The 26,404-nt window shown below is 38.7% G+C and overlaps 1 protein-coding gene across 7 annotated transcripts in view; it reads right to left on the bottom strand.

The window, feature by feature from the left end:
- The window catches only part of eml4 (EMAP like 4), a 100,949-nt gene that overhangs the window by 41,510 nt on the left and 33,035 nt on the right, over positions 1-26,404 (bottom strand). For 3 of the 7 annotated variants that reach the window (XM_084390950.1, XM_084390945.1, XM_084390948.1), the window contains exon 2: positions 4,510-4,689. In XM_084390950.1, the coding sequence (XP_084247076.1) occupies positions 4,510-4,689 (180 nt within the window). Of the gene's footprint in view, positions 1-4,509; positions 4,690-18,113; positions 18,325-26,404 lie in introns of those variants that run through there. The other 4 variants (XM_084390946.1, XM_084390947.1, XM_084390944.1 and 1 more) reach the window with 3 other exon arrangements.

Raw genomic sequence — 26,404 nt, 5'->3', positions numbered from 1 at the left:
TATTACAATTTAAAATGTGTTAAAGTGTAATTTATTCCTGTGATCAAAGCTGAATTTTCTTCAGAAAGTCTTCAGAGTCACATGATCCTTCAGAAATCATTCTAATATGATGCCCAAAAACATTATTATCAATGTTAAAAATAGTTGAAAACCATGATGAATTCAATTTTATTTATTCGTTGATGAATAGGAAGTTCAAAAGATCAAAACAAATCTTTTGCACTGCATGTCTTTAATGCATGCTTGCTGAATAAAAGTATTTTCTATTAAAAAATGAACAGTAGCTTATAAGGCAAAGATAATATTTTGACAGCAGATATCCTATCAGGCTCGTAATTATTAAAATACGATCTATAAGAACCATTTTGAGATTCAAAGCATTGTGTCGAATTTAAATAGTTGCAGTTTGAAGCCCAGATAGATCGATCTCAATTCAACAAATAGTTTTCAGTATGAATGCACCATCTTTTGTTTTCCAAATATGCCACAATGTTCACAACGAAAGCACCAAATTAAAAAAATCTGATATTGATCATTTTCATGTTTAAAAAAATTAAAAGTACAATAGAAAAGAAAAGAAGTCAGGAAAGATGATCTGTCATTCAAATTACGACTTGCGTCTTTTTAGTAATGATCGAGTCTTCATGCTTAAAATGAATAATATCATTATTTTGAGGTTTATTTTGGCAATTAGCCTCCAGTTTTGATGCCTATTACTGTAAAATGTGGAAAACAGTCATAATAAAGAAAGAGTAGTGCTGTGTGTTGAGTCAGAGGCTGGCCGTCTTTCGTCTGGCAATCGCTGTGTTTGTTTAGAGGCTTGCTTTCGTTTTGCCTGTTTTCATTACTCACTGACTTTCTTTTCATTTGGTAAAATTGTTTCTAGGCTATTTTTCTTTTCTCTCTCTTTTGGAATATTTATATAAAAAAAGTAATAATATGTATAATATAAAATAAAATACATTGGTTTGGAATAATTTGGATTTTTTTTAATGTTTTGGATACAAGTCTCTTCTGATCACCAATGCAACATTTATGTGTTGACTATTGTGAAACAATATTACAATTTAAAATAATTGATTTATATTTGAATATATTGTAAAATGCAATTTATTCCTGTGACACAAAGCTGAATTTTCAGCATCATTACTCCAGTCCAATCTAACATGCTGATTTAGGAGTCAGGAATTTAGGAATTATTAATTATTTTTGGTGCTTAATTATTAATAATGGTTCTTATTATTATCTATGCTGAAAACAGTTTTTGCTGCTTAATATTTTTGTGGAAACCATAATCATTTTAGTTCTGGATTCTTTGATTCATTCGTTTGGAATAGATACTTTTCTGTGATATCTTTTTCTTAACTGTGATTTTAATGCATCCTTTCTGAATAAAAGTATTAATTTCTATCTTTCTTATCCCAAACTTTTAAATGGTAATGCATGATGTTATCCACACAAATATGAAGCAGCAAAATGGTTTTCAACACTAATAATCAGAAATGTTTCTTGAGCATCAAATCATATATTAGAATGATTTCTGAAGGATCATGTGACTCTGAAGACTGGAGTAATGATGCTGAAAATTCAGCTTTGATCACAGGAATAACAATATTGCATAATACATAATACTGTATTTTTCATCAAATAAATGCAGCCTGGTAAGCATAATAGACTTCTTTTAAAAATTGTATGTATAAAATGTATAATAAAACAATAATAAAGATAATACTGCCTACCCCAAGTCTGCATTTTAGTAGTCAAAAACATGGAAATAACACGGAACTTCAGGCCTGGGAAAATCTGAGCAAAATCTTCATGGAAATTTGTATAATGAATATAAATTGTTCTGTTTTTGTTCTGCTCTTAATATTTCATTTTCAAGAAATTTTGCCCTTTGTAAGTGCCTGCGCTGAGTAAAATATGAATCCGTCTGTCTGTTGGTCTAATTGGAAACATTTGTACACTAAAAATGTCAATTATTCAAATCTATTTTTCCAAAGCCTATCATCTGACATACAAATGAGAACCTGTGTGAAATGGTCCGAACGATTTCTGAATGGAACATGAGGTCTCGAGCGAGTCCAGTCATGGATGTGTGTGAGAGGCGGCACTGAAACACACTGCTGGTGTGAGAGTGTTCTCCGGGACACACAGATCCAGAGGATTACACAGTGCCAGATTCTCCAGCTCTTCAATCTCTCCTGTCCTCGTACGCACAACAATTCATTCTCTTCATTCGTCCCCTGTCGTTACGCACAGTCCCGCTCGTACATTTACAAGCCCTTATTTTATAAGAAGGATTGCAAACATATATGTGCATATAAACGTTTGAGCACAATTGTATGTCTTACATATAATCAGATATAGGACAGTCAAGTCAAGTCAAGTCATCTTCATTTATATAGCGCCTTTAACAATGTAGATTGTCTCAAAGCAGCTTTACAGAGATAAGCGTATAATTTAAGGTAACAGAGATTGTTTCGGCTTTACAGCAGAGTTAAGTTATTTCCATCTAAAGTTAGTTTTAATTGATTTGGTTCCGTCGCAATGATCATTTGTTATTAAATTAGGGGCCGCTAAGACGACACCATTCTCTCTACACAGACTTTAAACGCAAACCTGTGAGAAACGCTGATGGCGGTCACATGCGCATTTAGAATGGGTTCTATAGTTATGTGCGTTTGAATATACGCAGGTTTGGAATTCCCTACAAGCCAAGCCTAAACAAAATACTTGTCTTTCCTTATAAATTTTGATAAGGAATTTTATTTTATTTGTTGCTTTGGGGTAGGACAGAATATGTGTATTGGCGTGCAGTCCGAACGAATGGAGCTTTTTTCTGGATTTTGGCCCGAACACAGAGTACACCCCCCATGTGCCTGGCTGGGATAGGAATAATAGAGAGTGAGGAGTGGATCAGAGGTAAGTCTCATGCTGATTGGGTAGATTACCTGAACGTGCTCCTGCCGTTTATTATATGTTAATAAAACATCATATTGAGAAAATGTGAAGATGTGTGCTGAATCAGATGCTAATGACAATAAAGCCTGAACCCAGAGTATGTGCACTTCAGTTTTGATGTGAAGGCTAGCATGTGTGACATTCGCTGTATCCAAAATCGCAGAGCATACTGTATAGTAAGTACTACACTTGGCTTGAAACTTACTTTGTGACCATTAAAAAAAGCATGTTCTATAAAGTATGAATGTGTAGTATTAATGCATTCCGGACATACTAATTCCGCCATGTTGTCATGTGACCTACGTCGTGTCACCGCCATTCATAAATCTTCTCTCGAGGGATAGTAAAGGTCAAAAAGTGCGAGACTCGATGCAAGTAGCTAAACTAAACATTTCATATTTGACAGTTGTTTTAGGATAGAAATGTTAAATGACCGAGGAAAACTAATACTTTTGATCTAATTTCGCCATATTTTTATTTGAAAATAACCTTATATAATTCACTGTCAATGTGAGAGGACAAGAAACATTAACGAAGCCGTTTTCATCATATTAGGCATTAGATCAGTAATGAATGTGTACATACAGTATTGTGAATGAATTTAATAAACTTAGTTACCTAGCTTTCCTGGTAGCCTTCAGTAAATTAACTTTTCCAAGAAAATGATTCATAAAACATAAATATCAGCTGACCCTGTGTTTACTTGCTTCACCGACACAGATGACAATGAAAAGACTAAAAAGAGGGGAAGAGACAGGGCAAGATAAGGAGACTGAGAGAAAAAGGAAGAGTGATGGAGATGAGGAGAGAGCAGGAATTGCTCTGCACTGACATGCTTTTAAAGCTATTGTAATCCAATCTTCATGGCCTTCAAACGTCTTAAAATGCACAGATCAGACATTTTCATTCCTTCACTAGATCAAGTTTGGGACCTCAGTGATAATGAAACCCTGCATACGGCCCTTGTAATGAGGTAAAAAAAAACACACGGTACCAGTAGATGAAGAGGTACCCGCTCCAAACTCAAGCGTCATTAGCTGAGTCAGCTGTCAACATTGGGCCGCTCAAACAAACAGAGCAATGTTTTGTTAGCGCCTCACTCTCAACCACTGAATGACTGACTTAAAAGTCTCTACATATTAAAGTAGGAAAGGATAAAAGTATTTCAACATCAAACTTTTAGGTTGCATGTGTTTGCTGCATACGTGTGTGTGTGTGAGAGCGAGAGAAACGGGGCAAGAGGCAGCCAGTGTGTTTTATACGGTGCGTTAAACAGAGAACAAAGTGAAGTCAGTTTTAATGGTCAAACATTAAAATGCCTTCCCTCAAGCAGCCCCCAAGATCACACGCTCTCACACACTGACACACACACAGCTGCTATTCAAATGGAAACGTTCAGCGCCGTGGGTCAAGGATGGATTGAAACTGTTAACAGATCCTGGTCTGGCTGCGCTCCTCCACTTCCTCCGTGTAAACAGTGTGAGGATCACTGGAGGCACACACACACACACACACACACATACACACACAGCAGAGCTAGGTTACCTTTGCTGCCCTGCTGTTTTTTGGCAGCGGTGGCGTCCTCGGACTGAGCCAGACGTCTGAGCACATCTGCCAGCGCAGCCTTCATCACCGTCAGCTCGTCCTCCTGCTGTTGAACCCGCAGCTCCAGAGACGACAGCCGGTCCTGCACGTCTGAGGTGCTCGCCGCTGAGATACTGTCATCTGGCACACAGAGAGATGCATTTCTCATCAGAGAGTACAGATACATGATATAGAAGTACAAGATCTTGACCAAACATCGCTGCACCTCTTGATGGATATAACATCACAACATTTATCTCCATCAAAAGGGTCATCAATGTTTGGTCAGGATCTTGTACTGTCAATGCAAGAGTCCAGCACTCTGTAAAGTCTCCTCCAGCACATCCCAAACACTTTCAGTCAATTTAAGCTCTGGACTCAGAGGAGAAAATTATTATTCTTGCTCCTCACAACCACTCTTTCACAGTTTAAACCTGATGAATCTTGACATTGTCATCCTGCAATATGGCCATGATGTTTCTTCATACATGGTTGTTTAAGAAATGAAAAACTACACACTCCATCAATTATGGTTAGAAGAACTGTTGCCAAACATATAACATGCTAGACACATAATAATCACTGCATATACAGACATTGGTTTCCATTCACTCTGATATAAACGACTCTTCTCTGGGTTATTTCATTAAATGCAAGTGTAAACTATTCCACAGAACTCTCCTACTGTAGTGCTGATTTAAAACAATCCTCTGTAGTCTAGATGAATATATGCTCAGAAGTCAGCAAACACACGGCCCATAGAGAGCCTCACCGTAGCCGTTCTTCAAAGCACATTTGCCATCGATAAGTAACATTCGAGCTTTCCCAAACCTGAAGTCCAGACACCACCAATGTCAACAAAGAACACGGAGAAAGAGCTTGCGGTCGTTTATGCACAGAAAAAAATATGAATGAGACAGTGAGAGAATAAAGATTAAATCAGCGGTGAGCAAATGCCATTTTTCTGCATTCAGCCTCGGCTCTTTCCTCTTGCAGTTTCATCGGCTGCAGCTTTTGCTGCTTTTGCTTGTCAGAGAATATGAACACTGAAAATCTGGATCTAATGTCTTTCCTCTTTGGAAAACAAAAGAAGATATTTTGAAGAATTCTGGTGACCAAACAGTTTTCACTTTAATTATAATTATTGAGACAATCTTTTTTTTACAGAAGAAGGAAGTCATTTGGAATCTCACGAGGCTGAGAAAAATGTTGATTTTGGGGTGAACTATCCTTCAAGTGTTTGTTTGCTGCAGAAAGGTCATCAGTATTCCTGGGAACATCAGTGCTGGGCTCTGGATGGGGGGCATGGGCTGCCAGGCGTTACTGTGGTCGGGACTTTGAGTGCTGGACTGGTTCCCTGATCGAGGAGGCCCAGCATTCTCAGCTGCGGTTAGCTCGTTTAAGGGGCATAAAATAGCATATAACAACTCAAACTCTCACACACCAACACATCTCAGATCCAAGCTTGAAACCAGACCGTAGGACATTTTTACACCACTTATAAATCACTGGAAGTACTCTCATTCTCACCCACACACAATTTCGAACAAACAAAACGCATGGGCGCAAATACGAGAAGCCTATTACCACACCGCACATCCAGTCATATTCCCACACAGCCTTAATGATAACGGAGCCTGCAGTCTTCACACACACACACACACACACACACAAAAAGTATTGCATTATGATAAACCACACATTTCAGCCGTAAACCATTTTTAAGAAAAGGGATGAGTCAAAATGATAAATGTGGATAATTCTATATACCTTATTATCTGAAGTGTTTAGATTTCAGAATGCACATTAACTTTAACATAAAAATTTACAACAGTGCTTCTACACTGCACGCTGTATCTGTGTGAGACTGTTGCTCACTGTGGAAATCAAACACGGCTTTAATGATATTGAATTTTTTTATGAATTTTATTGCTGTTTATCATCAACCCGTAACCATTTCATCCCTACAAAAAAGGGACTCTCTGTGCACTCTAACCCAGAGTCCATTATTAGACAAAAAGCCGAACTGCATTAGCCAGATCCTCCGCCAACAGCTGAGCTAACACACTTTACAGTTAGTTGTTAGCACAAAGATCAATCGGTTCAATCTGGCAACTGCAACCATGGAGAGAGAAACGATTCAATCAAACTCCTGGAGCCGTCCAAGCCATCGTGAGTCAGAGACGCCAATCCAGCGCAAACCACTGATCGATACTCAGTCTGTCAGAGCTGCATATCAACCCTCTCATTCCTGCCTCAGGATCACCAATACTACCATTAATCACCTTTGTCCTGTTTATTTTCATAATTTCCTTTTTGAAGTCAACATCTGAAGGCCAAATGATCGCAACATCTCCAAGTATAATCAGTGGTGAATATCTGCTGCTATATCAACCGTAAATATCCAGCTGAATTTGATGCAAAAATGTGTTTGTCTATTTGCGATTGATAATGGCAGCAGTAATTCATCAAATGAAGGAGGCAAATTGGGATCAGGATTCCTCCCTCAGGATCCACATCAGGATGCTAAGCCAATAGCAGAGTGACGACGAAGACTATTTCTGAGGCAGAGTCCAACGTAGAAATGTTCTTTGGAAGATCAAACCTTAATATGGGCTTGTGCTTTCACAAGATTTACAATGCTAATCTCATGCTACAATTGAAGATTAAACCATCTTAAGCCAGGTACACACGGAGAGATTATTGTCTTGAGAGAGATGTTTAGTTAAATAAGTTTATATTGTGTGGCATGGCATGCAACATAAATGAATTGCTTAGCGTGTTTTAAAATGCTTAAACTATGGAGCACCTAAGGGGACATGATGATAGAAAAAGCAAGAGTTGGGAGGAAAGTTATATTAAATGCTTTTGTGAGCAAACGAGCAAACTTTTTTGAGACAACGTAAACCGTTTGTCAGCAAATATAAAGTTTCTCTGGGGAACACAAAAGCATTTAAATATTATTTTCCATCTGATATTCATTTCCATCATCGTGGGCTTCATATATTTAATTGCGCAAACACTCTAAAATATATATATATTTGGAAGTAGTAAATAAAGATTACTGGAGTACATTTTACAAGAAAAAAAGTCTTTCTACTTCCAAATGTCATGCTTAATTCAATGTTTTACTTGCCATTTCTTTGAGGTCATTTGTGAAATTCATTAGCAATTCCCAAATACCTACACCTTTTTTTTCCGGTGTAGTTAGAATAGCACAAATAAATATGCTTATCAAGCTTGAAAAGAAAGGAGAAAACATTTGCTATGTTTTGTTGTCAATGTCAAATGCTGAGTGTCCTAACTCAAATGCAATATTTTGGCGCAAATGTATCTGTACCAAAGCAGACAAAAATGGTTTATATTAATAAATGTCAATGTTTGACTGTAAAGGTGCAGCCACATTTATCACTGTTCAGTGAATTTTTGATTGCAAAATTCAGTCGACTCAATAGAAATCCACACGATTGGGAAAATTATACACAGATTTCGCAACAGGTTCAAGTTGGTCATGTGAATTCGCTATGTTAACCGACAGAAAGCTGCTTGGTTTGAAAATGACTTCTGTGAGCTTTTTGCCTGCAAAATGTCAATGTGACCGCCATTTTTATTCACTTTGATACGATTAGCAATTTTGATACGTCAAGTCATCACTAGTCCAAAGTACAATCTGATGTAGAACCAAGAACCACTGACCTAGAGAACCAGAACATAAGTGAATGTTCACAAGTTAACATAAAAAAACACCACACACGCGAACCAACGTCACTTAAACAACTGTTTTATCAAAGTAAAAAATTTACCAAGAAATTAAAAGCAAACATCTCAAGGTTGCAGGAAGAAGTTAATAAAATCCAAAGTCTGGAGTGCTGCAAAACGACACGATGTTTCACTTGCTTCCCCTGCCCGCAGTTTCCTCCCTGTCTGCAGGTCCTTCCTCTCAAACCATCTTATCTCAGCGGCCCACGGAAACACGGAGAGGGCAAACGTTAATAACACAATGCATTTCTTTGAGAGGAAATGGCTTTGGGAGGTTGTTTGATACTGGCAGTTCGTACGGAAAAAAACAGGGCAGAGCGAGCGTGCTAAGAAGAGAGAGAAAGGGAGGGTTCGAGGGTGGACGAGTATCCCCAGGTAACCTCCACCGAATATATCAGCGGCATGACGTTTCTGGGGTACACCTAAACTGAGGAGAAGCCTGCCCTCCTCCACACTTCTACCCATGATTCCTGGCAGGGTACAAGAGGAAGGAAGGCCTGCGCACATGTCATATTTCACAATAGCTTGTCAAATTCCTCAGTTTTCTCCCCCACCCCTTCAGCACGTACACCTAAACACACACACACACACCTCCGAACTAACACGCATTCCCTCAGAATGAAATGGATTTATCTTGCATAAAACATGCGTTAACATCCCATCCCACCAACAAACACTCATACACACAACTCCAGTGAGATCCTCGACTCGCTGCAGGACAGTCCCGTGGCGCGCGGCCAGATCGCACGCTCGTAAGGCGTTTTTGGCATGCTTGATTCTGTCTATGGAGGAAGTCCTCAGGGTTAAATGGCAGATCTGGAGCCGAGATAAGACTCAGTTGTGCAATCAGACACATTCAGGCTCGAGTCACACACAAACACAACGTTCGAAAGCATTGATTGATGTGTGTTGTTAATGTTTAGCAGTTTGCAACACTTATTCATAACAGATAGCCTTGATAATCTGACGTGGTGTTTAGTTGCGCGCTTCCTGAGTACGAGATAAGGATTAGATGAAAGCAAAGGCTGGTCCCACACAAGAACTAGTTTGAACTTGACCCTCGTGAAAAGCGGTAGAGACGTCTCTTACCTGGCAAAAAAAAAAAAAAAAAAGTCACGCTGACGGGGTTAGAAGATGATTAAAACACTTTGCACACTTGTAAACTGGAGTAAAGCACAAGGCTGTACATGTCTAAACTGGTTGAGTGTATGTGCGAGTCTTATATGGTTTAGAAGACAAAACATTTAACTGAAGTAGGGTTATTATACACTCACATGCATGCCATAACTAAATGTTCAGTGAAAGTACTATAGAATTATCATGTTCTTTGGAACCATCGTGCTCTTTTTTTGGTCATGCCAATTTAATTTGGACATCATACATGCTTTTGGTTGCACTTTATTTTAAAGTACAGTAAGGTAGCTACCAGTTACGGGTTGAGGTTAAGTTTAGGGATAGATTTAGACATACATTTCTTTTTAAAAATAACATGTTTTGTCCTGTCTAATCCCTTAAGACATAACTGACTGTGTTTACATTAATTTTGCATTATAAAAGCATGAGATGCTTTTAAAGCACATGAAGCATCATCATGCACCTGTGGTTAAAAACTACACTCAGAATCCATCCAAAGTCATTAGAGAGAGAATCTCGATATATGAGTGTGAATCTAATTTGACCAAATTAACTATATATATCGTTTATTTGCAAGCGGAAACATAAGAGATCTTCAGATCGGGCTGCTGTGTCCAGCCAACCATGTTTTGAGTGATTTGGTAAATATCTAGACTGCTGCTTTTGATATTCTTTCAGGGTATATTTTACAGGGTATAGTGCAGTAAGTGTAGCCCTTAATCAGTGTATGTAGTGGCAAATAGTTTGTCTGAAACATAGTTGACAAGCTCACCAGGGAAAACATCTCTTTCTATGCAATATCAAAATGGTGCTTTAATGATTAAGCTTCACAACTAGCAGATATGTTGCACTGATAAAATATATAAACTTAAACCAATAGTTGTTTTATTGAGAAAGCACTTTTTTTGCTAATGTGAAAATGAACCCTCATATACAACGACTCAAGTGTGTTTATTTAAGAGATGGTCCAAAGAAAACAGTAGGACCACACTTACCATATTTTTTCAACAATGCATCTTGGTAATAATTGTTTGAAATTGTACCATGGTATTCTTTGTAGTAACTTTGATGAGTAAAAAAGGGAAGCTGCGATACTCTTTACAGAGGTGAGCTCATACAGGAAGCGAGCTCAACGATGTGGGCGCAGAGAGTGAAAATACTGAAATAATTTTACACTTCGTTTTCATTCTAAGGGAGAATCAGTGACGCACCTCCGCTGAGAGGTGTAATCTCAACTACGTTTGCATGAAGAACTCTCAGTTAGATTCACACCACACAACTAAACCTGAAATCTAACAAGAGATATTCATAACACTAACTAGATTTTTACATTTCTGAAAAGCAAAAAAGCCAACCTCTCTTTTTGCGGTGATGTGGCTTATAAGACTACTGTAAATGTACTTGTGACACAGAATCTCACACACACACACACACACACACACACACACACACACGCACAACTCCAGACAACCTCAGGGAACTGAGTATCATTGTTGCATGCTTGCAATATGAATTATACATAATAAGTCAGCATGTCTACACACAGGGGATTACACACTCATACACGTGTATATGAGAGCACACATTTGCATACAGAGACTCCGGGGCTCTGCCCTCATCTCAAGGTTATGAGCTTCACCACCACAGCGTTCAGTAGGGAATGACCTTATTAATGAGTCTTTATGTTTTACTTGAATCAGATCAAACTGTCTGTTTGAATGAAACAATTCAAAACCCGATTCAACAATTCATTTGCATTTCAAAAATGACTCAATGTTGAAAACATTTGTGCTGCTTAATATTTCTGTTGAAATTTTTCATAATAGAAAGTTCAAAAGAGCAGTGATATATATTTCACCCAGCCTTTTTCATATTCAAATCTAACCTTCAAAAGTTGATTCCATAATCCTTAAATCGATTGCAGAAACTGTCTGAAAGCCGTAAAGGAATACAACACCCAAACATGAATATTCTGTCATCATTTAAACTCGCCCTCATGTTTGTTAAACCCATATGACTTTCATTATATGGAAAAGTGTCACGTCTTGTGATTCTGTGAAGAAAGTCATTTAAGTTTGGCACAAGATGAGGCTGAAATTCTAACAGAACATTCATTTTGGGAGGAAAAGGAAATACCTCTTTAAGCCAAAGGTTTTGCTGAGTCGTTCTGATTTGAAGGGCTGTGTGTGTTTGTGAGAGTGTGTCCTGCAGCTTTATGAATGAGATTCCTCTGTCTTCGACATGTAACCGACATGATTAACTACACAGCACTGAAGCTTCATGTTAATGATTCACTGTAATGTCCCGAGGCTCGACACACAAGATACACACACACACACACACACTCACACAAAACCACACTCACACATGGATGGGGCTGGTGTGAGATTAGATGATGATAAGAGGCACAGAGCAGTGTTGTGACATGCGTTTTCACCACCTTCTCTCCTTAGATTGTGGACAGATTTAGCTGATGCTCAAAAGACTAACCAACTGTTAAGAGAGCTGCAGGCCTGTTGCATGTGCTTTTGTTATCACGATTAAAATACGATTAATCATGCAGCCCTGCGATTGGCCGTCGAAACTACCATAAAGACCAGTTTTACAATAAGCAATACGCTGTGCATATTATGCATACCCAGATGACCCCACTGCATTTGCTCAAAAACGCAGTATACACTGCAAGGACGTGTTTAACTTGACCATATAATATTTCCATGTGACTAATAATCCAGAAGTAATTTCAGAGTAATGGCCATGGCTGTATTCAAATAGCATAGTTTATTTTACCTACCATGCAATTAAACATATATATATATATTTTTTTTAATAAAGTTTTTTAATTTTTTTTTGTATGGTAGGTAAAATAAAACCTGTAGCTGTAGTTTGCCTTTTTAACCAAATAATTTTGTGTAATAAATACCTTAATTAAGTTGAGTGTTTTGTTCTTACCTTATATTTAAAATATTTTCAAAATCTAAAATATTTTCCTCATATTTTGATGGTTTATTGAACTTGTAGGGTCATTAAACACATCATTTGTGGCCACTACTGCCGTGTGCTCGACTGGACCTTCCACTACAGCGCAACAAAACTGGTAGTAAAATCATTTGAACACCTCATTGCTTGCTCTGCCGATAACATTTTAACATTGAATTACCAGCAAAATAAAAAAAAGTGTTACTTAAAGTTATCAGTTATTTAATTATCAGTAAATCAACCATGAACTGACTTCAGCTGAACAACTGCTTTGAAACAATCTGTATTGTATAAAGTGCTATATACAGCGGGGGAAATAAGTATTGAACACGTCATCATTTTTCTCAGTAAATATATTTCCAAAGGTGCTATTGACATGAAATGTTCACCAGATGTTGGTAACAACCCAAGTAAGCCATACATACAAAGAAACAAACAAAAATAAGTTCAGAAATTAAGTTGTGTGTAATAATGTGAAATGACACAGGGAAAAAGTATTGAACACATGAAGAAAGGGAGGCGCAAAAAGGCATGGAAAGCCAAGACAACTGCTGAAAACTTACAGTAATTAAAAAGCAATCCAGCCCCGTCAGTGGAAATTAATAACAGCTTCAGTCCCAAATGATGGCCTACAAAAAGGTCTCATTGCCAAGGTGTCACACAAGACACATCTCATGATGGGTAAAAGCAAAGAGCTGTCTCAAGACCTTCGCAACCTAATTGTTGCAAAACATAATGATGGCATTGGTTATAGGTGCCATTCTAAGCTTCTGAATGGTCCAGTGAGCACTTTTGGGGCCATAATACGGAAGTGGAAAGACAATAATTTCACCATAAATTTGCCTCGACCAGTGCTCCTCGCAAGATTTCTGATAGAGGGGTGAAAAGAATAATCAGAAGAGTTGTAAATAAAGGTGACTTGACTTGACTTGACTTGACTTGACTTGACTTGACTTGACTTGACTTGACTTGACTTGACTTGACTTGACTTGACTTGACTTGACTTGACTTGACTTGACTTGACTTGACTTGACTTGACTTGACTTGACTTGACTTGACTTGACTTGACTTGACTTGACTTGACTTGACTTGACTTGACGACTTATTTTATTTCATTTTCTAAAATGTTAACTCGCCACTCTCCAAATTAAACATACATCAAAATGACGTGATGTGACAGTAGTGCTCTTAAATTTTTCTGAACTGAACAATATGTACAATTTCACAGAGTATGTCAAACTAATGGTAGGCAGCATGCAGTGCACACTGTGCAGTACGAACACAGTCAGTGCCAGCGCGTGCCCAAGAATGAAGGTTTGCCTTGTGCTGTAATTATAAAATGCACGTCTGCATGAAGTGCTAATTATCGCGCAGCAGATTCCAGCATCTTGCCTCGCAGCGGCTTCAGATTGTTTAGCGCGTGTGCTGACACGCTCGTGTAAAGACATTAGACTGTGCATTCGGGCCAACTGTGAGTGCGGAGCAAGTGTAGAGACAGGGTTACGCAGCGCTGACGCTGATGGATGAGTGGATTATTGCACAGTGAACTGCACATCCACTCTACTAACACACACATTCATTTAGTCTGCGTTACTTAATAGATAAACATGATCTTATTTGGCATCACTAAACGGTTTAATACACATGTCGCTACTACATCGGCCTCCAGCCACCCTGATATACTGTTATCAGCATTGGCTATTCATCGACCTCTAACTACCACTGTTACAAATAATAATGGGGCAGATCCACGGTACAGTGATAGTATCAGATACCATCATCATAATACCATGGTACACCAAAGTCCTTCAAAGAAAACTACAGAAATACCATCCATCATATGAAAGTCCAAAAATACATGGCCAAAAAACGATGGTAATCCCGTGGTAGTTTTGTTTGTGCAAACATCATCTAAACGTGATTTCCTCATGGCTGATGTATTCGTTGTGCTTTTAAAAGTCATTTATATCAGTGCAGACGTCCAGGCATGCAGAAGCAGAAGAGCTAGTAGTTTCTATTCTTATGGTTTGGATATCGATTGCACAATTCCAAACTAACCTCTGACCGCTAGATAAACTTAAACACATGAACACATCCTACACAAACACACACCCACACACACACACACACAGCAGACAGCGGCTGTCCATCTGTTAAAGTTGTCTGAGAGACTCTCTGCTGGACTCTCGCCTAACGTACATCAAGTCCAGCGCCAAATACCAGCAGACGGTTGTAACAGCACCTGTGTGTGTGTGTGTGTGTGTGTGTTTGTGTGTCTGCTCACCCATATTCTGGGGACAGATTAATAGCCAGAAGTGAGCTTTTTTTTCTTTTTTTTTCAGTTTTTGCAGAAGATTTCCATTAGGGTTAGGGTGTTCTTAGATAATGTATAATGCGGTATGTAAATATATCCATACAGCACAGTGCTACCACCACAGTTATTGACACTTTAAAGTGCTAAAGAAACACGCATGAATGAGAAAATATTGAGTGGGACGAGCACATGGTTAAAAATAATTCTGAAGCCATTAATAAAGAACTCAATGAGATGAGATGTGTTGAATGATGCACCGCCAAAGCACACAGTCGGTTATGTCTTAAGTGAACATAAACAGTTGGGGGTGTGTATCAGTATTAGATCTGTGAATTAGGTCTTAAAGTGACAGCAGCCAAATATAGCTCATGTCTGTGTCATTCAAGTTAAACAACGAAAGACAAAGAGGAAATCACTCTCTGGTCTTGACTGAATAACTTTTGAATCTTTAATAAGAACCAATTTATATTTAATTCATACAGTGAAGACTATGCAGTGTTTTATTTTGCACGAAAATCAATACTTCGCTGTGAGAGCACATGCATATGCTCACACTCACACTCACACTCACACTCACAGTATCAGTCGCACAGTCTATTCTCTGCTATCTGCGTCAAACTAAAACTTAAAGCATTAAAATCATTCAGTTATCGTAAATGATCATTCAACGATTCCTACATTTGCAATATGGTCTATGGATTGTCCTGCATCTACAGCAGATTGCTAAGTAAATGTGTGTGTGATGTAATATACACGGGTATAATTGTGCTGCATGTTTTTCAGTATGCTTATGAAAGATGTGACGAGAGAGAGAGAGAGAGAGAGAGAGAGAGAGATGAACTTTGGTAGTATAATTGTTACGCAACATAGTTTTATTTTCAACACCGTCTTAAAAACTCAAGTGTACACGTATTTTCAGCGGCAAAAAGAATTGCAAATTCGTGTTTTCAAACAGGTTTCTGTCATTCCCCATTGGTCAGACAAACAGAAGGCCCCACCCCAGACCTCTGCCATTGGTTGAGCCCGTGTTGCCGTGCTGAGCGGGTCTGAACGCTTAAACAAACAGAGCAATGTTTTGAAAGCGCCACAGAGTCTCAGTGTTTACACTTAGAGGAAATAAACCTTTAATGGTTTACTTACAGTTGTCTCCGCATTCAAACCCGGATAGGACAAAGTGTTTTACCAGTATTTTTATTTTTATTATTTCATTAAAGAAGCTTTATTAAACTCTATCTAAAGAAGATGAGAAAAGAGTAGGCTACATCACAGAAGGAAATTTACATAGAGAAGGAGGTAAACAGTAATGTGTGTGTACCATCTGCAAGGAGACATGCAAACACACTCCATCCGAACACCAGCTGAACACATACAGTACATTGCAGGCAGATTCACATATAGTGTGAGCAAAGACACACACACACACACACACACACACACACACACACACACTAGTTAATCGTTCACCTTTTTTTTTATTGTTTTGTTAACCAGCGTTTATTACAATGAAAGGAAGAAACACCCTGACCAGAGGCAGTATTCAGCCCACATTCAGCCACTGAACCTGTGTATTTCTGTTTCACATCCTCAATAATGATAGTCTAACCTTTCACACACACACAATGCTTTTTATACAGTAGAAACTGTATTTTGCTCTATCCCCTAACCCTAAACCTAGTCATCACAGAAAACTTTCTGCATTTTTTCAATTTTCAAAAAAACATCCCATGGTATGATTCATAAGCGGTTTGGACCCCACAAGGACAATGATTTCAGATATTGCCATCTTTGTCCCCATAATATAAGGTATACCTGAACCACACACACAGACACACACACACACACTTTTACTGAGAGATTTGCTTCTACTCCCCCAAGCCAGTTCTCCATGAATGAGACACCACAAACAGACTCTGTACAGACGTGGCATCCCAATAAAAAGCCACAAGACACAGAAACAAGCATCTACACACACGCACACTAGACACAACATCATCTAAGTAGAGAAAAGACAGTCTGTCAAGATAATCTGTGAATGTTGACTTGACAAAAGTTAATGTGAGCATATAGAATATATGCTGCCACTGTAACTAGATTTTATTTTGTTTATGGGCATGACATGCACTGACTACCATTCATAAATCTAAATCAAGGTAGATTAGATTTTTAAATGTTTTTGAAAGAAGCTTCTAATGCTAACCAAGGCTGCATTTATCTGACCAAAAATGAAAACAGTACCATTTAAAATTACAGTTTTTTTTTATCTGAATATATTGTAAAATGTAATTTATTCCTGTGATCAATGCTGGATTTTCAGTGTCACATGATCCTTCAGAAATCATTCTAATATGATGATATTATGCTTAAGAGACATTTCTGATTATTATCAATGTTGAAAACTGTTTATTTGAAATATGCCTTTACTGTCACTTTTGATCAATTTAATGTGTCCTTGCTGAATAAAAGCATTAATTATATATATATTTTTTAATCTTACTGACCCCAACCTTTTTACAAGTAATATATGCCTGAAATTTTGCGCCAAATTAAACACGTTCAACTCAATAATTTAAACACTTTCTAATTTAAACACTTTTTATGGTTAAAATGAACACTTTTATAAATCAATAATTAACTTTTAACAAAAAAACTTGCAGTACAGTCCTCCTAACATTCCCTCAACAAAAGTTCATGGATCTGCTACACTGAGAAAATGCCTAAGTTGAATTATTTGAAAAGACAGCCTGAGAGTCTGTGCTAAATGTGGTGGATTGAGTAAGAAATGTTCAATGCAAGTCTCCAGAATTGATGTTTGATCATGTCCTGAGGTAAAAGTGTACGTTCGATCGGTTAGGAGAGGCACGGGACATCAGAACAGGCTGTAGGTCTGAGCCAAATCTGCAGGAGGAAGCCTAAAGCATCCAGCCAGAACATTCGCAATGCATGTTGAACGTTCAAAGGAAAATGGTGTTTTGGGGCAATATTTCATCATGCATTGCAAGAAAAACATTGCAAGTTAGAAAATGAGGAATTTTGCAGAAAACAAAACAATCCAAAGTTTGTCAAGCCAACATAAATTTATAAAAAAATATTTATTTTGAAGTCCAACTAACCACACACAACTCTCTCCGGGGTGGTGACTATTTGCAAGCATTCAAATGAACTGCTTGAGTCCCACTAAACACACACACACACACCGCTGAGATGCATCAATGTAGTGAGGTTAGAGCGTTACACACACTTCCTCTCTGTGTGGTGTGAAGAAGGGAACCTCCACATGACAAAAAGGAAGACTCTTGCTTATTCATTGCACACACCACGCACCCATGCATCTCAATCACACACACACAACCCTCCCCACAATCCCGCTGTGCTGCATTACCGGTGCAGTGGTGGTTCAGCATGGCCGTAGAGTTACACACTGTCGCGCTGTCTTCCATTCTTCACGGCTGCACGAGATCTTGTCTTCTACGCTTCTCCTCGTCTGTCTGTCTGTGCCTGTGTCTCTCTTTCTCTGTCTCACACACACATTCTTCTGTTCTCGCACGGTGCTGCACACATACGCCCGCTCACACAAAAGCCAGGGCGAGCGAGTGAGCGTGAGGGTGAGCGAGAACAAGGGAAACTAGAGGAGGAGGAGATAAAGGGATAAAAAAAGAAAATCTTGGTTGGCTAAGGGAGTGGCTAAAGCTCCCCTGCTCGAGCGTCTTAAACCTCTGCTGTTCCAGCGGACACACACACACACACACACACACACACACACACACACACACACACACACACACTGCAGTTTTACTGTGCACTGGGACGGGGGGAGGGGAGGAGAACACGTGGAGGTGTCAAAGCTTCAGGCTTCACGGCCACGCACACTAAAGCGCTCTAAAATGAGCCAGTGTCGCCTCTAAAACCTGTAACCACTCGGCCACCGGAGCAAAAACATCATCTGTACTGTACCAGACCTGTACAGTGGACACACAAACACTGCTTGCATCACGCAGCTGCAACTCGAAGGTGCTTTTTCCATTTTATTTGACCCCTGATGTGACTTGGAGATATTAAAGCATATTTCTGAGAACAAACAGTTAATTCAGAAGCACATTTGTAGGTTACCTAAGCAAACTTTTTTTTTTTTTTTTTTACAATGCTTTGTTAGCTGCTATTCTTTACCAAGAAAGTCTATTAAATAAAAAAAAAATGTTTAAAAGTCATGCAGAACAGTTCAGTATAATATAATACAACATAATATAATATAATATATTAGTGCTTTAATTCGATTAAAATAATTTACTAATTAATCTGAAATTTTTCTGTAACGCACCTGAAATGAATTTTTTTTATATAGTTTTATATTGTAATAATTTCACATTTAAACTCCAAATTAATGTAGAAACAACATAAAGACCGTATCTTATATTTTAAATGTGTTAAATGACATCTTTTTTTGTTGTTGAATGAAGGCCAGTCTCACCGACACACCAATACTGCTACTGATGTCTCTATGAAATTGATTTTTTCTCAATTTTAGCCATTAATTATATCCATTCAGCCTTAGAGTATAATCGAAAGCTATACATTTGAACATTTATTAGGCTTTCACCACTTTTAATTTAAGTGAACTTAAAACAATCTTCAGAGCCCATTATAATAAATGTCCAATTTACCTGTGCCTTCAATATATCAGGGCTAAATGTTTCCTATTGGCCCAGTCAGACCAGGTCAGATATTCACTTGCCCTGTCAAAATGCACAAAAAGTTGATTTTTTTGTCTTTGACCAATGCAACATTGTAAGCCACTATGTGGTGGTGTGGCGCAATGGATAAGACACATGCCTTTGGTGTGAGAGACCAGGGTTCGAATCCACTGTGAGACACCAATGTGTCCCTGAGCAAGACACTTAACCCCTAATTGCTCCAGAGGCGTGCGCCGTGCGACCTCTGACATATATAGCAATTGTAAGTCGCTTTGGATAAAAGCGTCAGCTAAATGAATAAATGTAAATGTAAACAGTTAGGTCAAAGGTATAATAAAGTTATCAAACACTTCACGTTCTTCACTGCATTCATTATAAATGAAATATAGATTAATACTTAAAGCTACAAACGTTATTCAGGCAAGAGCAGTGGGTGATTTTGAATATCCTTAATGACAGACAGCAGCAGGTTTATTAGGCTGCTGTCCCTTTAAGACCTGCCGCTCATGATGCGGATCCCATTTTCTAACTCCTTACGTTCATTTAAGACTTCATTTAACTCATTCAAGACTGTGCTTGCCTGGATACCTTTTGCCTTTTGTGTCTTATCGCGCTTGAACGGTTTAAAAGCATCTGCATGAATAAGAGTGTGGTCATATAATGTAACACCAGCCAAAGGATGACGGGAAAAACGGATGCTGCGTTAACTGCATTCATATTTTTCCAATGTTCATCCCATGACTATCATGCATGAACGACTGAATGGCTGTGTATGCGTTTATGAGCGTTAAGAGCGCCACTCTGAGACTTAGCGTTTGTATACAACTTGTGTGTTTCGTATATCTGCAGTTTATACCCCCAGAGTTCAACGAGTTACCATGGTAAGTGTGCCTTGTCGGGCTCTCGTTCAAAAACCACACGGCTGTTTATTAATCTTAGACCTGAGGAGAAGGAGTGCAGCATAGCAGCAGTGTTTAAAAAAGAATGAAACATTTAATTATCCCACGTTTGAGAAGGGGCCAGCCTGTCGCTGAGGAGAGCTATAAAACAATGAGAAGGAGAGCGAGTGAGAGAGAGCATTCCGTTAGCACACAGCTGCCAAGTTGGAAGAAAAACCAACAACAAAAAGTGACTGGTGAGAAGCCAGAAGGAGAGGAGAACAGAGGAGAGAAAGAATATCGTGGCCACGTACACCGCAATCTTTCAGCGTGAAAAGGCCCATAAAGTGAACAACAGGAGATAACGGCAGCGCGAGGGAAGGTAGAAATGCCGTCTCACACTGGGACATGAGTATCATTCTGACACAGTTACAGGCAAGGAATGAAAAGAAAGTAGGTCAAAGGCCAATCATGGGGGCCGTCTAACTCCCACTCTCACATGCACACTCATCTACGTGTACGCAGACTTCACGTCACATTTATTTCAGCTTACGATGAAATTACAAACCACAAACAGGGAGTACGCCTACATTTGAATGATCAAACGAGACATATTAGCTCTGTTCCAAACCCTACTAAGCTACATTATCCTACTACTATCTGGCAGAATCCTGAGTCAAATGGAACTTGAGATTTGAAATGCAACTGATTTGGAATATTCTACAAAGATAGAAGCACACAGGAGACTACATTCACAATTGACCGTTCGCAAAGACCCGCCCCCTTTAGTTACTGTCGCTACGTCCGACAAGCCACGCCGCTCTCACGCCACACCGTGTTCTCACGCAGATAAAATTCATTGCGGAGCAAAGAGGACACTGACAATCCGCTGACAGACAGGACTGTGCAGGTTACTTTTGATATGAAACCAAGTTTCAACATTCAAATTTGGCATTTTTTGAAATAAATTTCAACAATAAATACTGTTTTGTGGCTCTTTAATGTGTCTGACAGATCGCTGTAGCACCTCAGTCAAAGCTGCTCGTGAACCGATCATCTCTTTCTTCTAGTTCATTTATAGCATCAAATAAACATGGATGAACATCAGAAGGAACGTTGTTTCAACCGCGGAAAGACGTCAGTACACACCGTGTTTCAAGTTCAAGTCCACCGAAGTTAATCTACTAACTCTCCCAGGGGGGCAGCGTTTCATATTATGTTGAAGCTTCCCCGGGCGCCGCCATTGGCTATCAGACCATCACCTGCTGTTAGCATCCCATTGACTCCCATTCATTTTGGCGTCACTTTGACAGCGAATAACTTTACATCTGAGGCGTTTAAAGACTCCATTTGTCCATTATTTATTTCTAAAGAAACACGAAAATGTATAAAAGGCTCCATTACCTTGTATCTTACGTTATGGCCCCGTAGAAGCAGTTTTTGTAAAAATAGGCTAACGATTGCGTCATACCAACGCGACTCTCTGTCGCACAGTAGAGAGATTACCGTATGGACAGGAGGAGAAGCTCGCTCGCAATCGGGGGGACGTGGAGGCAAAATGGCAAAGTAATTAATCAGAATACTTAGCAAAAGTTTCTCCTGCTCCAGCTCATGGACACCTCCTACTCACACTCTCCGTCTCTGCAAGTTTCGGAAGGGAATGATTCAGATTTCGCTTGGCACAGCTACTAGAAGACAGACGGGTTGCTCACGTCACATCTACGTCGTCAAGCTCAGTGTGAGTCTGCGCAGTACGCTCGACCATCAGGAAGTTTGTGCTTCTAATTGACTTCACTTGCCTCCGTTGAATCCAATGGGGTCGCTGTGTCCAGTTTATATACTGTCTATGAACTCTCCTGGCTGCTTTGGCGGACAAAATGGCGGATTCGGCGGATGGCGGATTATGATTGGTCAGATCGCCTGTCAATCAAACTCCCTACGAAGGGTGAATTGATTTCAATAAAGACGAGACAAAAGGTATGACGTGATACTTTAATAAACAAAAAATACTTTTTAAGAAACTAATTCTATCTTTTATCAGTACTAAATTCATTATTTATAATTAACATTTTTTCTTCCCAGCAACAAATCTATGCAGAGAACAGACACACACACAAAAAAAATTTATTCCACATTGAGAGGTGCAGTATAATTTTTTTACCTTGAGAATTGAACATGTGACCTTGCTGTTGCTGGCGCTTTGAGATCACGTTGTGCTACAGGAACTGAGATAACATTTCCAACTCATACACAGCTACTAACACAGCAGTGCCAATCTGTCTTTAGACACACAGTACGGCCTCGTTCAGAATCTGATTTTTGTGCATATCTGATTGGAATCCGATCATATTTAGAAAGTGTGAACGGTAAAAAACAAACCAATGCGGATTTTACAAATTCCGTTTTGAGCTACATTCAGATGTGGTTTGAAATCATATTCCCATTTCTAGAAATCAGTTTCAGTTTGACTGCTGTAATCGGATTTCGGGTGGTTTATCTCACTTTCTCAAGCCACGTAAAACCACGTCAGATGTTGTCAGTGCTGGGTAGATTACTTGAAAAATTGAAAATTGTAGTCCGTTACTGATTCCAAATTACATGACAAAAATTTTAACGTAATCCATTACATTACATACAGTATTTTCTGACTACTTTTTAATTACTTGTTTGATCACATTGATTTGATAGGATATAGGATAATCTTGTACCAAACTGATATAAAAAATGGGTTTGAAAGACAAAAGCCTTCCGAAGACATAGCAACATGGTTAAATGACTTGCTTAAAATAATAATTAATGTGTTCGTCAGTAGTTGATACGATATGCAATGTTGAGAAAACAGAAAACAGATTTCTGTAAATCCAGTGGTCAAATGCTTTATGGCCTCTCAATTTCCCATGTGATTAAAGACACCTGACTAGTGGCTGGTCTGTGTGTGCAATTTCACAAAACTTAAAAGATTTTCTGAATGTATATGAGCGATATGCTTTTTATTTTTATTTTAGAAAGGAACATTTTAAAAGAATTATGAAGAATCAATCAATTATGAATGATTTACAGCCAGAGTAATATGTAAACATGTAATCAATAAAAAAAGTTGTATTTTAAATGTAATCTAATCTAATTACAAGTACTTCCATTTTTGGAATCTGATTACCTAAAAAAACTGAACAGTTGTGATACACAGTGTGGACAGTCAATCATTTAGGACAGATTCCAATCGGATTCACAAATAATCACAGTGTGAAGACACCGGTTGGTTTTCAGAATTACAAACTGGATAACTGTCTTCTGAGTAAGGCTATCCATCCATGCACTTGCATAAACTGTTCATTTGCATATTAACTGGAAATCTGCAGCAATGTTGTACTATGGGGGAATTCACAGAAACGAGTTATGACTAAGTGCTGTTTATTTGCTCGATCACTAAAGCAAGTCAAAAACACACCCATCAAATTATTGCTGATCATAATTTTTCATGTGTCGAATGCAAAGCCTATATTTCAGTTCTGAGCATTAGGTTCTAGTGAATGCAACAGACCACCACAATCTGACATACTTCACTGAGACCGCACAGCATCAATACATCATTTGAATTACTGTTGCCATGGCGAATCAAAGTGTACACTTAAAAAAAAAAAAAACTGAGAGACCCAAGCATTGATTTCATAATGTATTATTTTTTTTCACCCTTAAATATGTCTTAAGGAAGCCATTAATTCTAAAAACCACTTTGTTTAGGCAACACTTGCATTAGGGTGTGATTTGGAAAAACATTGCAACACTGGGCATTTAAGGTTACAAAATCCCACCACTATTTTTTGATACAGTAAGTTAAAGTTAAAAGTCACAACAATCTAGCAAACAAAGGTATTCGAAAAATAATACATTTGAACCAGTAAGGATACAGTTATGAAAAGTTAAGAAACATTAACCACATCGATCAGAAAATGCGTCAGATTACAAAAAGTCATAAAGAGTTCTGTATTTTATCAAACTGAAATTAAGGGTATGGATGTATTTATCATTCAGCAAAAGGAGCAATTTGTGCCTGTTTGCCTTGATCATTTAATTTAGGTTCTTACTTTTCAGGGAAGTAAGGTCAAGCATTTTCATTTTAGAAGGAAAAGGGCATTGCCTACACAACAGGAAACTTTAGTGAAATTACGCTTTTGGTCTATTAATGACTTTTCAGGCAGTAGACTGACTTGTTCTGCGAGTCAGGTCAAACGAGGTGTGTTTAGTGTGTGAGACCCGAAGGCAATTTAAGCATGACTGAAACTGCCGTACATCGGTGTACACGTACATTAATTCAAAACGCTGACATGTAACAAGAGCTGAGGTGTATACCTGGCATTGAACTGGTGAGAAGTGCAATATTTCATTTTAACGGATCTGCATGCAAATTTCAACATTTTGTGTCTGTACCCATTTCTCTACATTTGTTTTAAGGAAGCACCAATGCGTCGGCCGATAACAATTATTGGCCAATACTTCAGTGCATCCCTAAACCAAACAAAACAATTATTTTCACAATTCATTGTCAGAAAAACAGAAGATGATCAGGGCTGGTTATATCCTGTCAATCGGGGCGGAAACATGTGTCAGACTGCAACTTTGTGACAATAACGCATTAACAGTTAAAAAATAGCGAATCACCCATAGTTCAGGGTTGTCAGGTCTGCGGTTTTCCCTACATCAAACATTATTTGTAGCACCTCGCATCCAATAATCACAAAGAGCTTTGTGCACGTTACTTCTGATAAAAAATAAAGCATCAGCTTTCAAATTCTGTAAATTGTATCATGAAATAAAAAAAATAAATGGCGTTTTGACACTATTAAAGGAACACAGTGACTTTTGGGGACTTTAGCTTATTCACCGTATCCCCCAGAGTTAGATAAGTCCATACATACCCTTCTCATCTCCGTGCGTGCCGTTACTCTGTCTGACGCACCCACCGCTAGCCTAGCTTAGCACAAAGACTGGAGGTAAACGGCTCCAGCTAGCATACTGCTCCCAATAAGTGACAAAATAATGCCGACGCCAACACCGTATATATACTGGGAACTATATTCTCAGAAGGCGAAGCACTGCTACTTGGGCGGAGTGATTTGCTCACAACACCTGAGAAGCCCCATGGTGAGGAGCAGAGAGCTCGCTCAGAGTTGGAGTAAATCACTCCGCAGAAGTAGCAGTTCTTCGCCTTCTGAGAATATAGTTCCCAGTGTGTATACGGTTAGAAGATGGCTGTGTCTCATGTGACCTTGTTATTTGACTATGCAAATCACAACATGTAAATAGGAAAATGTTGGCGTTATTTTGTCACTTATTGGGAGCAGTATGCTAGCTGGAGCCATTTACCTCCAGTCTTTGTGCTAAGCTAGGCTAGCGGTGGGTGCGTCAGACAGAGTTACGGCACGCACGGAGATGAGAAGGGTGTGTATGGACTTATCTAACTCTGGGGGATACGGTGAATAAGATAAAGTCCCAAAAAGTCAGCGTGTTCCTTTAAGAGACGTGACCGATCGCTGTTGCTCATCAGTTCGAGTGGCAGCGCCGACACTTTTTTCTTTCACTTTAATACAAATGAATGCATGATATTGATATACAAAATGATATTTTGAAATATACAGTACAACTTACCGAAATGTATCACGTCTCACATAATCGCTCAATCATTGTTTCAACCGCGGACAGCTTGTGAACAGTGTCACTTAATATCCATGTGACGAGATCTCATGCCACGAGATTAATTACATCCGTTCAACGTGTTTCTCAGAGTGGCTCCATTCACAGTAAATTCTGCTCCACACAATCTCAGTCCCTGCATGTACTGTTTGTTTGAGTTTCCAATAATGTGCATTTGGAAATGCATATAAATTTTGATGCACTTTGTGTTTGATAGAGAATCTGAAGTGTCGAAGTGAGGAAGTGTTTCGCTGCTATCATATTCATGCATGGAGCGCGTCTCAGCGGCTCAGTTAACAGATTCAATCTCTGCATATGCTGTGAGTTTATATTACAGTACATTACATTATGTATTTTAACAGTGTTGTTCAATTAACAAATTATTACTTGCTTTTGATACTTTATTTGAACCC

Source organism: Rutilus rutilus (assembly GCF_951802725.1).
Source record: "Rutilus rutilus genome assembly, chromosome: 20".
NCBI lineage: Eukaryota > Metazoa > Chordata > Actinopteri > Cypriniformes > Leuciscidae > Rutilus > Rutilus rutilus.
Note: the sequence above shows the minus strand (reverse complement) of the source record. Positions and strands in the feature narration are given on the sequence as shown.